The sequence below is a fragment of the Lonchura striata genome, chromosome 4 (assembly GCF_050655825.1).
Source record: "Lonchura striata isolate lonStrDom1 chromosome 4, ASM5065582v1, whole genome shotgun sequence".
In the NCBI taxonomy this organism is placed as follows: Eukaryota; Metazoa; Chordata; class Aves; order Passeriformes; family Estrildidae; genus Lonchura; species Lonchura striata.
The window spans coordinates 29,602,616-29,617,453 of NC_140706.1; the positions used below are offsets into that span (position 1 = coordinate 29,602,616).

General features: G+C 36.5%; 1 protein-coding gene across 9 annotated transcripts in view; it reads left to right on the plus strand.

The window, feature by feature from the left end:
* Nucleotides 1-14,838, plus strand: part of SLC7A2 (solute carrier family 7 member 2) — a 53,764-nt gene that overhangs the window by 27,487 nt on the left and 11,439 nt on the right. For 5 of the 9 annotated variants that reach the window (XM_085578690.1, XM_085578688.1, XM_085578691.1 and 2 more), the window contains 6 exons: nucleotides 5,746-6,136; nucleotides 7,359-7,514; nucleotides 10,478-10,643; nucleotides 10,991-11,127; nucleotides 11,812-12,034; nucleotides 14,489-14,628. In XM_085578690.1, coding sequence (XP_085434816.1) covers nucleotides 5,761-6,136; nucleotides 7,359-7,514; nucleotides 10,478-10,643; nucleotides 10,991-11,127; nucleotides 11,812-12,034; nucleotides 14,489-14,628 — 1,198 coding nt within the window. In that variant the 5' untranslated portion in view covers nucleotides 5,746-5,760. Of the gene's footprint in view, nucleotides 1-4,492; nucleotides 4,561-5,745; nucleotides 6,137-7,358; nucleotides 7,515-10,477; nucleotides 10,644-10,990; nucleotides 11,128-11,811; nucleotides 12,035-14,488; nucleotides 14,629-14,838 lie in introns of all 9 variants that reach the window. The other 4 variants (XM_085578686.1, XM_085578687.1, XM_085578684.1 and 1 more) reach the window with 2 other exon arrangements.

The window sequence follows — 14,838 nt, forward strand, 5'->3', positions numbered from 1 at the left end:
TTGCTTTGCTTTTCTCTTTTATACATTATACTTCTGTTATAGGTCCTGCTTTCCAGTTTTATGGTTTATTATTGAAATACGCTACTTTAAATATTTCAAGCCATTAGGAGTTTTGTGAAAGTCTTGGGCACCACATGAATTTTTAGGACACTTGCAGAAAAATAATATATTGGCTGTGCATGTGTGTACATACATGCAAATCATAGACTATACCTAATTTTGCTTCATCTCTGTATTCTTTTACTTGCATTGTTTCACAAGATCTTACTTTCATATATTATTGCACAATATCTAATAAATGTAATCTTACAATTTTGAATAATGCTACATAGGAAAAAATGCATAAAATTTTCTTAAATGCATTTCTTATAATTAATTTTTAAGGAAAAATGAGGCTAAAAAATATGCTAAATTAATCTGTATTAACCAGCATATCTTTATATTTTCCCATTTTCAATATGTTACAAACTTATTTGAGTATTTTATCCTTCATTGGTGTGTTGTTTAAAATGTTTAACTACTGCATCTAAAATTAATAGTATATTATATAATTCTAGCTCAACAGAATATTTTTGGGTAAAATATTTTTATTTTATTTTGGCTTCAAAAATCATTAAACATGAATCTCAGCAGTTCTAAAAATTCTAGAGGTTTCATATTGCTTTATAACATTTGCTTTCCATATGAGATTTCTATGGGTTTTTTTCATAAGAATTTTTAATGGAAAATTTTGTGGGAAAAGTTGAATGGCAACTGCAGCAAAACTTTGAATTTTCCCGTGTGTAGTTTGGGTTTAATGTGTACTAACTTAAACCATATATGAGACAATCAAATTATAATGTTATTTTAATGGAAATAAAATTATTGGCACAAGATCTAAGTTACCTTTTTTTGCTCCAATATCCACATATATTTTTAATTTTATGTGGGATAGGAGGCTAGGTTAGATTATTTTTACATGAAAAATACTTTGCAGAAATGTTAGATTTTATATGACTATGAAGTGGTTAAAGGAGGTTTAAATATTAATATTATCTTTGCAGATAGAGACTTTGTCCCTTGCATTGTGTTTTTTAGTTACAAATCTTTTGACACCAGACATTTCCTGACAGAAGAGGGCTAACAACAGATTAAATGTTCCTAATTATCCACCTGATCAAAAAGCTGGTATGAATTGTAAGGCCGAGCTCATCTTCTTGGACTGGCATTCATATGTGTAGTGGACAAGCAGTAAGTGATCTGGTTTACAATTGGCCAGGAGCGTCTGAAATGAAGATGATTTTTTATTAGCAGATGCTGTAGAGAAAATATTAACCAACGCAATAAAAAACAAAAGGAATTGTAGAAATACCTGTTTATTCAGGTACTCTGACAAATACTGTGAAATTCCACCAGACATAAGAACGTTTTGTTTTGTTTTTTCCTCACCCTGTTAGATAAACCTGTCAAGTTCCTTTCCTGTCTAAATTATGTTGTCCTCTCCTGCCTGTATCTTTGTTGGAGATGGTTGAAGGGGTAAAATTAAACTGTAGTGTGGATAGCTTAGCAGGTCTCTCTAGGAATTCGCTCAAGGAAGGAGGAAGTGTCCATAAGGGCTGGTCATTGCTCCTCAAGTCTAAGGCAGTTGAACTGAGCCCTGCCTTTTTTAAAGGACTGCTGGAGGTGTATTTGGTGTTTATAGCGTAACCTGTAGCTAAATTAAAACTTGTTCCAACGAGCCTTCAGGAGCGCGGTGCCCCAGCACACGCGCAGCCATGTTGTGTGCAGCCAAAGGAGCATGCCAACGTCGGAACAAACTTCACAGTTTGCTTGTGACAAAGTGAAACTTGCTTTGCTTGTGGCGCAGTGCTCTCTGTAGAGCAGACTTCAAAGAGGAGCCCAGCACAGTTTAGATTGCGTGAGACACTAATCAGGTTGTCTCCACACCTTAATTAGAAATAACTGCATACTGTTGGTGAGTGCAAGGGCTTTTTCCTTTGTGGTTTCTTATAACACATTGCCTATGTTTAAACTCTGTGTAAGATAAGGATTCAATATTTTTTCTGTTTAAACTGCATGAACAATACGGCCCACCTTGACTGGTGGTCCTTGCAGGAAACGTGCCTAACACTGCTGTTCAAAGGTAGGCAGGTATCCATCCAACTCTGCTCCAAGAAACGTAGAACAGGTGCACCAGAGAAGTCTCAAAAGCACTCGCTTCCTTCTTGATTGATTACCCACTGTAATTATCAAAAACCCCCTTTCCCAAGCTGTCAAGTGTGCCTTCCCAGGAAGGCTCAGAGCAGAACTAGTGCACCTCAGCTGTTCTGCACATTCAGCAGGGGTCCAGGCCAGCACTGGCAGAGCTCACAACAGTAGAGGCCAAGATGAAGCAGAGCCCACAGCCATCTTCTAGGATGAGGCAGGGTGAGGCTGCAGCAGGAAAAGGAGGAAGAATAAAGGAGCAGTTAGGAAAATACTGAAACCTGCTAGTCGAAAAGCAGGGGAGAGAATTTTTAATGTGCTCATTTACCTTACTTCATGTTTCTGTCTGCCATAAAGATCGGCAGAAAACTGGTATTTGTCCAAACTCAGGAATAAGAGATCTGTGAGTCTGCAGGAATATGACTCTATAAGAGTGCGTGGCGGTGGTCAGTATAAGCTTTGCTAGGACAATGCTGCCACCAAAAGGCACATCCAGCTGTTACTTTGCTCCTGTAGGTTTGTATTTTAGAATGAGATGTGCTCTGCCTCAGTGTTCTGATGAGCTGCTTGTGAGTCAGCACACGTCAGCAGTGAGGCATTGCTCAGGCTGTTTTCTTGCAGGGGTCATGCATTAAAGGATCTGCTATACAAGGGACGCCTCAGAAAAACATTACACTTGCCAGTTATTTCTGAGAACACTTGTCACCTCATAGATATGTCATTTGGTACTGTGTGAAGCCAAATAGCTTCGTAAGCTCATCAGCTCTTCTTGCGGCACTGTCTTATCAAGTATGAAGTCTTGGAGTGTCTCAGCCAAATCTGAAAGGGGGCCATGCCTGAGGTACAGTCCTGCACTTGGCACACAGCAACAGAAGTTGTGAAGCAGGATTCGGGCATTTCCTGCTATGAGTTTAGACATACTAAGTTGTAGGAAACTGTGGAAGGTGTGCTGGATTCCAGTGGTTGTTGTAAAAGGACATGTGTTTGTCAAGTCCATGTTAGGATGGCTATACTTACAAAGAGAAGTTTGCCATGCACATGATGTGTGTTTTTTTCCCTCTACAGACACAAAGTTTGTATACTGAACTTGGTTTTGGTTGCGCTCCATTTTCTAAAGGCTAAAGAGAAAAGGCTGGGTTTCTGTCAGAAGAGGTGTCTTTTACTGGCTTGTACCTAGCAAGAACTAGCATCCTTCCTCTCACCAAGAAGCAGAAATCAGAAGCAGAAAAACTCCTCCTATTTTGCCACAGAGATTCCTTCTCAGCAGAGAAAACCACAACATCCAGAGATATTGGCATATAATAGCAGAGATAACCATAATATAATATCACTTTCTGGCACTGCAGTAAATCAGCCATTTACAATTTTCAGAACTTCTTGTCCTAAATGTCAGAGGAGGAAAACAGTCTGAAATGCCATTTGAATAACAAGAGTCTTGGAAATTCCTTAGTGGTCTGAGAACAAGATCTGCCAGAGTATTTTTTCCTGTTAATGAATTATGAAATTAAATATTATCTAGGGGGAGGGAGAAATAATTCCTTAAAAAATGCTATGCTTCTGCAACATTGAAATTGCTAAGGTGAAGAGCATGGAGTCACAAGAGTGTTGTTGCCTGTCACATGGGCTGCAGATTAATATGACATCCTAAGTGGTTGCTACAGCTTCAAAACTGTCATTAGGGGGAAAAAAGTGGTCTCAGAATATTTTTCGAAGTGCAGCCCAAGAAAAATAAACCTGTCTGTGTGGGAGTGGAATGCCTCAGCCTCAGACCCAAAGAAAGGCTGCTCTTCCTGAATAGCTCAGGAGTCACAGTAGGGAATTTTGCTTGAACAGTTCAGTACTAATTCCCTTAGAAGATGTTGTGGATCTCGCCAACATGAATATCACCTGAGTTCTGTAACTGATTAAATCCTCATAGTGAGTGAGTCTATGTACCATGGGCAGATTCTTGTCTCTGGGAGCCTGGTGTGCTGAAAGGACTGCCTAATTGCAGCAGAACTTTGGAAACTTGCCTGTCTGCCTCCTCCCACTGTCACCACCTGTCACCTTTCTAAGGGGATTAAGGTCCACAGCTATTCAATTCCATTCATTATCCTTTGTCAAATTCCCTTTACTTAAAAGGGAATATAGACCTTTTTTCTTAAGGGTGCTCTTTGAAGGCAGAAGTGGCATGTTTGAGTGTACTTGAGTAGCTATTACAGGAATAGAGTGAAAATGTTCTTTCTCTTCTCTCTTCTATTTTTTTTCCCCAAGCAATCTTGTATAGGCATCACAGAGTTTCTGATACTCTCTGCTTCTGACTCTTTAGGATCAAGCACTGTTGATTGAGCTATCCATCTTCACACGAAGTCATCGCTGTTAGTGGATTGAACTAGTGTGAGTAGAAATGTCCTTTACTGTTCTAGAAACTGATACAGACCAGGGAGAAATAAACCAGGAGAATATCTTCATCTAAATTAAATAGATTTTCAGTTCCCAGGAGGGTTCCACTTAACAAATCGTGAGCAGAATATAAATACATAGATATGCAAAAAAACCATCAGTTTTGGATGATGGCAGATGTTATTGCTTGAGTCTTACCGAACTCTCAGCCATCAACAATACAATCCAAACAAATACCTGAAGACAGAACTTGTGCATAAATGTTGCATCTTTAAAATATTATTTTCTGTGGGATGCGCATTTCCTCCCTTCCAAGCAAATGCTTTGGACTCTCAGTGACTGTTTGTTTTAGTTGGGAAGCTGGATCACTGCTGCTCCTAGCAGGCACCCATAGAAGGAAGAAGTGCCAGAGAAGCACTGCCCACCTGCTGGCCTCCAGGACCAGGCTGGTCACAGAATCTGAGCTTGTGTGCTGGAGCTGATCACATCCCACAGTGTGATGGACACTAAGAATATTGAAGAACTGCAGCTGGCATGGGATGAGTGAGCAGTTAGCCCATTAGGTTTTGTTAGCTGATTGCTAGGCAGAGATATGAAAGATTTATTGTAAGAGTAATTAGATCTGAAAAACTTCACTGGTGTGTGAGAGAGTAGAAAAACCATTTTAATCTGCTTTGAAGCAGTTCTTACTGAAGCAAATTCTAAAGGCAAAAGCTATGTATTTGAAGACAAAAGGATATTGAACTGGCAGTCTCAGAATAACCTATTTTAAACTTTTGCTGTTTATAGTCTTAGTTTCAGATCCCAAACCCTTTATTTATTTTGGTGTTGATCCTTATCTTAAAAGGCTCTATGATATATGAGATAATAGGCTGTTTCTGTTTCAGAAGTGGTTATGAAGCGGCCATTAGCAGATAATTATAAACAATTTCTTCTTTTTTACAGCAATGTAATAAACCTGAAGATAATGGATCTCTTTCCCTGGGGACATAAGTGCTACATATAAACTTAGGAATAGTGTATCCCTAATTTATTTCTGGGGGAAACAGCACATGCCATCTTATTTAACGTCACAAAACACATAGATGTGATTGAAGTTCTTTATGCAAATGTTTTTTCCCATTGTTTTTCACCAGAGTCTGCACTACCTTTTTCATAGTGGAATTTCCTTTATTTCAGAGCTCTACATCCACCATGTTGCCGTGTGGAACAGCTCTGTCCTTTATTCGGTGTCTGGTGCGGAAGAAGAACATTGGCAGCGAAAGTCTTGAGGACACCAAGTTGTGCCGATGCTTATCAACGCTGGACCTTATAGCCCTGGGAGTCGGAAGTACCCTGGGTGCTGGTGTTTATGTCCTTGCTGGAGAAGTGGCCAAGTCTGATTCTGGACCTAGCATCATTGTTTCTTTCCTAATTGCTGCCATTGCATCTGTGATGGCAGGTCTCTGCTATGCCGAATTTGGCGCTCGTGTTCCCAAGACTGGTTCTGCATATTTGTACACTTACGTTACAGTAGGCGAACTGTGGGCTTTTATCACTGGCTGGAATCTCGTTTTATCCTATATTATAGGTAAGCTTAAGAACAAACACTGAGGCAGCAGGTAAAAGATACAGATCTAGGGCTGTTTTTCTTTTCTGTCTCTACACTTAGCTACTGTTTCTTTTTAGTCCTGCTGAGATTAAATAACCAAAGTAGTTTGATTAGGTTTTCCTTCTGAGCATCACCATTGCAAACAGGTTTTATGCAAGATATTTTTGTAACAGTGTGATGTATGAGCCACATACCTTGTAGGAAGATTGTGTCAGACAATTCTGTCATGATGCACAAGAATAAATAAAATCTATCTTCCTTCTTTGGTCAGCAAAAATAATTTAAGTAACATCAATAAGCTCTTTTTTTTTTTTTTTTTTTAATATATACAGTAAGGGTATTTACAAGGACTCCACTATAGAATCTTACAGGAAAGTCATGGTGTTTAAGTACTAACTTGCTACTATATCATTGTGCTAATTAAGAGCTGTCCTATCAGGTAATCCCATAAAATACAAAGTTGACCAGATTTGAATAAAATAAATATTTATGTGGGAGATAGCATAACAGGTATTCCAGTGATTCAGCAGAGATAACATTTTTGGATTTAAAAATTATTTCTTCCAGAGGAATATGTCCCAGACTTCCATTATATTGTGCATGAACACATCTAGCTTTAGATGTGTACCTACAAGATGGTTACTCAGATCATTACAAAACTGATGTTCTCCAGTATTGTATTAAAATGTATTTCATGAGAGGAGAGTTATACAAATAAGATTGGGCAAATTCTATTTGCCCATGCACTCTTTGCCACAGAGAGTATTAATTTTAAATACAGACTCTAGCAACATATGTCTTGCTAGTGATTTTTTTTTTGCTTTATTTACAGGTAGGCAAACTTTCCTCTATGTTCTTTCTTAAAGTGCTTTCTTATGTTACTTTTTATTGTTTAACATATGTCATAGAAATTAGAAATGGCTAGAAATAAGCTTCTTCCAGGATCAGGCATAAATGACACAGAAATAATTTCTGCAATCTTTTTGAGGCAAAAAATTGTATATTTTGGTTCTAGAAAATCTTGTTACCATTTAACGAGCAAAATTCTTAAACATTAAAATTCTTCATCAAAACAGACACCACAGGCTCTGCTTCTTTAAATACGAGTAGCAACAGGCATAGTTTTGCTTCCTTTTCTGTAGAAGTAGCTGTATCCCACTGTATGAATGTAAAACCCTAAACATGCATGTGTTTTATGAAGGTACATCAAGTGTAGCAAGAGCCTGGAGTGGCACCTTTGATGAACTTCTTGGAAAACAGATTGGTCATTTCTTCAGTGCTTACTTCAAAATGAATTACTCCGGGCTAGCAGAGTATCCTGACTTCTTTGCAGTACTCCTTATATTACTTTTATCAGGTAAGAAAATATATGGCTTAATTTATTGTGGTTGTGATATTTTACACTTAAAAGTGCTAAATTGTAGGGTATTGCACTGAAATACCTTGAGGAAGTTTAGAGCCACATGCTGTACTGGCACAATGCTCTGTGAATTAAATGTATACAACCAAACTTTCACATGTACCCTCTTCTCTTGAGACTGAGACATGAACTAATCTCTTGTCAGTAGTTTTTTCTATTAAACCCATTATACAGACCTTTGGTAACCGAAAATTACACAGTTCTCTGTGTTTTCATGGCTCTATCACCAATAAATGCTTTCAGGGTGGCCTGGAGGTTAAGCTCTGTAATTTGGTGATGTGGTCTCCTTAAATTATATATTGTGCATGTAGTGGGCATTTGTAAGGGGGTTATTCCACCTAAATTGTTCACTTATTTGGTATGTAATAATGTTCCTCTTTTTAAGTCTTCAGTTGTTTATCCTAGAGTTTGCTTGACCTAAAGGGCACCCCAAGGTACTTGTATGGACCAACAGACCAATTTGACAACTGAGTATGCCTTTCCTGTCTACTCTTCCTAGTCTTGTTTTTGTCTTCACTCATATATCATGTTTTTAAATCACAAACCCTGACACTAGCTACATGTTATTTGAGGGATCAGAAAGCTCAAAAATACTGCAACTTATTTCAATATTTGCATTTAATAATTATTTACCATATGGAAATGTTACTAGTGCCACTGGGAATGAAGGAAGCAGGAAGTGTATTCTAAAGTATGCAGTTTGTTTTCAGGCAATACTAGAAGCATTTCAATATTCAGTAGAGGTCTTACCCATATCTCATGTACTTGTCATGGTCAGTATCTCTTTGGATTAAACCAAAGCAGAACCTTTTCTCTCTGGAAAGTGAAACTAAGTTATAGATAGATAGATAGATAGATAGATAGATAGATAGATAGATAGATAGATAGATAGATATAACCTGTTCTCTTGTTCTAAGTGGATTTTTTTTTTGGCATAGGAAAACATTTCTGTTCTACCTACTGCTAGAATGAATGACCAGTGCACCTCACCTGAAGATTTATTAGGTCTCTGTACATAAAAGAATGGCTTCCTATACTTAGGAAGATCTGGGAGTTGGCTTGACTAGATTTAGTCCAGCATTCTGGCACATTTTTGGCTCCAAATTGCCTATAGGACCAGTTCAGACCCTTATGTCCTCAGGAGGGTTGGGAATTAATGTGGAACATAACTGAAGCAGACCTTTCAGTTTCACCTCTTCCAAAAGGAGACAAAAAAATAACACCCTGAAAAGCAGAGCACTGAAACTCCACAAACCAAACTACACTGTCCTAGTTTAGACACTGAGATCTTTTATGCTTTCTCCATTGCCATTGCTTCTTCAGAACATGAGAATTAGAGGTTCTTGAAAAAAGGGGAAATGTTTCCCCTGTTGCTTGTCACTGCTACTGTGTTTTCTTGTGTCCTGTCTTTTCATCCCTACCATCATTCCTTCTTCACTCCTTTCACATTTTGCTGCAAATTGCCTCTCTAGGTGTCTGATAAGAAGCCAAACCCCCAGTGACTGAATTGGGTCGAATTCCCTATTGCTGAAGGGGCAGTGGGGATGGCTCATACACAGTATGCCAAACATGAATCAGTAATTGGATTGTGAGCTGTGTAAAGCTGAGTCATAGGAGTAGCAGGTGATGTTTTACAGAAAATGTTATGTGCTAAGCACAAAGACAAGTACAGAGAAATCTGGGGTTTGGGCTTTTTTGGTGTGTTATTTTTGGGTATTGTTTGTTTAATTTTTGGGGTTTTTTGGGTTTATTTTTGTGTGGTGTTTTTTTTTTTTCTTTTGTTTGTTTGTTTTGTTTGTTTTTTTTGTTCTGTTTTGGTTTGGTTTTTTGATAAGGAAAGGACTTTAAAAATGCACAAACTAGGATTCACGCTGCATTAGGCTGATTGAGACACCGCCTTTTTGGGAAAAACTGGGCTGAAGAAAGCATACATCTATTTCAATAAAAACTACATTGGTGAAGAAAACCTGAGCAGCTCATAAGATAATTTCTGTGTTCTGATAAGATAGTAAATATCTCATTAGAAGAGTCAGAAACTTTTTATACATTATTTTGAGAGGCTTAAAATTTTCAGACTTAATCTCTAAATAATGAGGGAAAGTATGTATGTGATATTAGTGGAAATGGTTAGAGCACAAAGGACCTGTGAAAATTTTCCAGTTGTATTTAATTTTTCCTGATCTGTTCACTGCCTGTTCCATTAAACTGCTAACATTCTAACACTTAAAATTGTTAAAAATCTAATGATAAAGTAGAATCCCGATGGAATAACTTTCAGATTGTTTAAATGTTCTACTCTGTAATCTAAAGCCGTGTGTGTTTGGTATCTGACTTTTCTAGAATCTCTATGCATCAGTGTTACAAGCATGAGGTGTGCATTTCTTTTAAAGCTGTTATTAATGAACTAGGAAATGGGACTTACTGTGATGGATGTGCCCTGAAAAATGTAGAGTCAATCAGTTACATTGTTAATTTAATAATTGTGCTTCTTTTTTTAATCTAACAGATAATTCTTCTGTAAGGAATATATTCTACCAATCTATTTTTACGAAGCATAGAATTCTTGTAGCTATTTTACTCCATGGCATAAAACAGAGATATGGATTGGCATCTCAGAGAAGTAAAAAGTAGCCATTGCTAAAAATACTTTTAAATACTTAAAGAAGAAGCTTTCTCTTTTGTGGTTTCAAATATATTTGCCTATTGTTGTGCTGTTAAAAAGTCTAGTAAGTTTGTGATTTTTTTTTTTTTAATCTAGTGAGGCTTTTTCAGTATTATTCAAGGTACATGCATATATTTATATACACACACATACCTTCTTCTACATGTATCCCTTGTTTAAATGACATTTTAATAGTATAATGGGCCATTCACATCTATAAAATATTTTTTTTTTACAGGTCTTTTATCTTTTGGAGTAAAGGAGTCTGCATGGGTGAATAGGATTTTCACTGCTATTAACATCTTGGTCCTGGTCTTCGTTATTATTTCTGGTTTTGTGAAAGGTGAACCTGACAACTGGAATATAAGTGAAGAATATCTCAGAAACTTTACTGCAGTAACAGAGTAATTTTAAAAAATCTATTTACTTTCTCAAATTTCAAGCAGTTTTTTCTTACACATACTTCATTATAATAAACACTGTTAGTGTTTTAATATGTTTTGTCACAAACTTCAAAGCAAGTAAGATGATAGTTGCTTGATTCGGACATTCTTTCTTTTGCTGTTATTTTTCTCTTTCTTACAAGCTTGGACATAAAAATGCATCTCATGCAGTTTTGTAAAGCAGATCTCTGTCATGATGAGAAGCCTTAAACACTTTTCAGAGTTCTAGGGTAGGAGGATGCATGTATTTATCCTGCCAATAATGAGGGGAAAAATTTTTCTTTCTGCTGTATTTTTGTTCTTTATAGGAACCGCTCATCCTATGAAAATGTGACAAGTATGTATGGGAGTGGTGGCTTTATGCCATATGGTTTCACAGGAACATTGGCTGGTGCTGCAACCTGTTTTTATGCTTTTGTTGGATTTGACTGCATTGCAACCACTGGTATAGTATTTATATGTGTGTGTATATATGTTTAACATGGGGATATTTTTGCAAAAAAACCCCAAAGAACCACAAACAATATAATACTCTGTCTACTCTTCTTACTTTGCTTTCTTCCAAAGCTCTTTCAGCCAATGTAGAATGAGTCTAAGTTCATTCCTGAACATGGCTATCTTTCTGGGAAGAAGGAGGAGGTTCTACTTATTTCATTCCTGTTCTAAAGAAATGATTGATGCTTTCTAAGTCTGGAAAAGGCTTAGTATACAATTTTTCTGCTCAAATAATGTTTATCACCTGCTCAAATAATGTTAATCACCGGCTCACTGTTCTCTGAATAAGGCCTCATTCCCAATGGCTGATAGGGAATGAGTACATTGAAAGTGTAGGTAAATAACTCAAAATTATGGGCTTGGAATACTCTGCATATAAAATGTATCTTATGACCTTTAATTTACCACTATTTTCTGACAACAAAATACTGAGTTCTGTTCTGTGTTTCTAAGTTTATTTTACTCAGGTTTTTAAAACTTCTATTACAGATATGATTCTCATGACTTAGATTAACAAGTGATTTGTCTTTGATGTTTGATTTGATTGACATCAAGCATTTGATGTTATCTCTTAAAGCTGAAGGGGAAAATTAGTATGAATTTTTGGTGGGGCATTTTCTTTTTCTTTTTTCAGGAGAAGAGGTCAAGAATCCTCAGAAAGCCATACCCATAGGAATTGTGGTGTCCCTACTTGTCTGCTTCATGGCCTATTGCTTGGTTTCAGCTGCACTGACACTTATGATGCCATACTATCTGCTAGATGAGAAAAGTCCTCTGCCAGTAGCATTTGAATATGTTGGATGGGGTCCTGCTAAATATGTTGTAGCAGTGGGATCCCTCTGTGCTTTGTCTACAAGGTAAAGACCTTGAAATACTAATTCTATTGGGAAAAGCTGATGAATAATATAATACATTTGTATCTATGTTTGTGTGTTCATTTTGAAGGCTCGGTCCATGCAAAGAATTAACAATAAGTGTTATAAGCAAGTATTAAACTTAAGCAAGTCTACTTGACAGTAGCTGTGTTAATTTAAGCTCTTTTTTTCCTTAACTGACTGTTATTGAACCCTACGTCTTTGTAGAAGCTTATTACACCAATTTTTTTAAATATAAATATTTTCAAACATATGACCTGCAAGTTATCTTTATTAACTGACAGAGTAAACCTCCCCCATTTTTCCTTTTTCACTGTGTATTCCCTATGACTCAGAAGCTGTATGGGCTCTGTGCATTTGCAGGCAAAATTGAAGACAGTAGCTCCACTCTTCATTGTCTGTCTCTATTTTCCTCCAGCAGCCAGTCTGTCTTCTGACATTATCCCTTCCTGTGGTTTCTGTGTGTGTGTTTGAGATGTAGATTATAGCTGTGAAAATATTATACTTTATTTCCCTTTGTGAAACTGTGAATGTAACCTTAGCATATTATTTTGATTAAAAAGATCAGGGAGGAAACAATATATATTAATATGTGTTCAGATATATTACACCCCAATTGTAATATGATAATAACACTTTAATAAAATAGAAAATTGCTTGATACTTGAATTTAGGGATAGAAAAATGCTGATGCCAATCTTTTGCCTGAATTTATGTAGTAAGGAGTCATTTCCATGAGCTTCAGTGGTTAAGAACACTGGCTGCCTTTCCACGAAGGAAAACAAGTTGCCTGTGGAAACACTAATACTACCAGCACTCCAACATAACCCCATTGGAGTTATGTAGGCATTAGCCTGAATATGAGTTTGTTGACCATGGGCAATGGTTTAAAGGAAAGGAACATTTAGATGCAGGAGGGGATAGAAACATGAAGTAGTTCCAGAAGGACACTGAAAGAAATGTAGGACTGACTGAAGAATGTCATAGTTACACAGTTCGTCCTGGGATTATTTATGTTATTTTCTACATATTTCTCATGGTCCCCTTAGGTTGGAGAATTTCACTGATTTTTTTCTTTACATTGATAAATAGTAGAAGTTATATATAAGAAACTAGATTAAAGAAATTAATACTGGAAAACAAAGTGAACTGAGATGGTAAGAAATTTTTAGAAATTTGAACTGTCAGTCTCTTTTTCCAGTGTATTCTGAAGAATTATATGTACTCCTGTGAAGAGATTAATTTTTTAATCTGTTGACTGATGTTAGTTTAGAACAAAACAAAGGACACTGTATTTCATGCACCTCAGTTTAGAGGTACAATGAAGAAAAAACATTGGGATGAATTGCTTTTGGTTTCCTGTTACTGTGCAATGTCATGAACTTATTTTGTTGGGTAAAGATGTTTGTTAATACTGACATTATGTACACGAATGTACATAAAGAAGGGTAGGATAAATGAACCTTACAAAGCTAAAACAAAAAAAAAAAACTTCCTGGAATTTTTTGGAATGTACCTTCTTTGTGGAATCAAAACATCAAAATCAGTTCATTTGCAATAAAACTTCTCTCCTGTCTATGCTTAATACTTGTGTCCCACAAGCATTACTGGATGTACCTATCACCTATGGCATGTAAGAGCTGTGCCTTCTTTAAGTGATATAGTTGTTTTTCTAAAGTAAGAAAGGAAACCCTTCACCTGGTTAAAAACTTGTGTGTGTGTTGCAGAGGTTATACTGGCTATGATTTCATCTTTTGTTTTCTTAATTAAAAGTATTTCTCTTTGAGGGAAAGAAACCACCTAATTTAAGAAGTATGTTTAAGAGCTTCAAGTTATCAATAGTTTAAAAGCTTTATGTGTTCTAATAACATCTAAATTAATTAGCTTTACTTCTTCCAAAACAAAAGTCTTAACACAGCTTGCCTAGAGGTGCTTTAATCAAAAGAATTAATCTGCCCAAGTACACTTGTATAGTGCTTACTTCAAATAACTGTAAGTCATCAGGCTTACATGGAAATATAGAGTGTAAGGGATGCTGCTTTTGCTTATTTATTTGCTGCTGCTGACTGACAGACTTTCTACAGGAATACTAAAGCTTAATTGCATAGTTACTGTGATCTGGAACATGTTCCTGGTCCATTAATACACAAGAACTATGGTGATGGGAAGAGAGTTATCTTGGTAATCTAGATTCCATCTAATGAAGTAATTTCATTACCTAAATTAATATAATTATAATAATAAATCAACTTTTCAGTTAAAAAAACCTATTTGTGTCTGATTTATAGTACCTTGGGCTATGGGGCTTTCTGGTTTTGTCTTACAATCATACATTTTGTCTATACATGCCATTAATTAACATTTTTTATCTTGTCCATGAATACAACTCTGCATGAATTGTGTTTGCCATGTTGCATGTGTTTGCTTTTTACTTAGTCTTCTTGGATCCATTTTTCCAATACCACGTGTAATCTATGCTATGGCGAAGGATGGGTTGCTTTTCAAATGTCTAGCTCAAATCAATTCCAAAACGAAGACCCCACTAGTTGCTACTCTATCGTCTGGTGCAGTAGCAGGTGAGACTTAGAGTTGATCCTTGTAAAGAAAGGTGCACTGCTAAACACGTTGAATATATGGAAATAAACCACTGTTATGCAGCTTGGATTTGTTTTGGACTAAAATGATCAAATTTGCTTTTTGCTAGGTAAAGTAGTCTACCAGTAAAACTTTTCTCTATCTCAGATTTTTAGTTGTTGGTTTATCTCAAGTGCTTTCAAAGCCTAGGG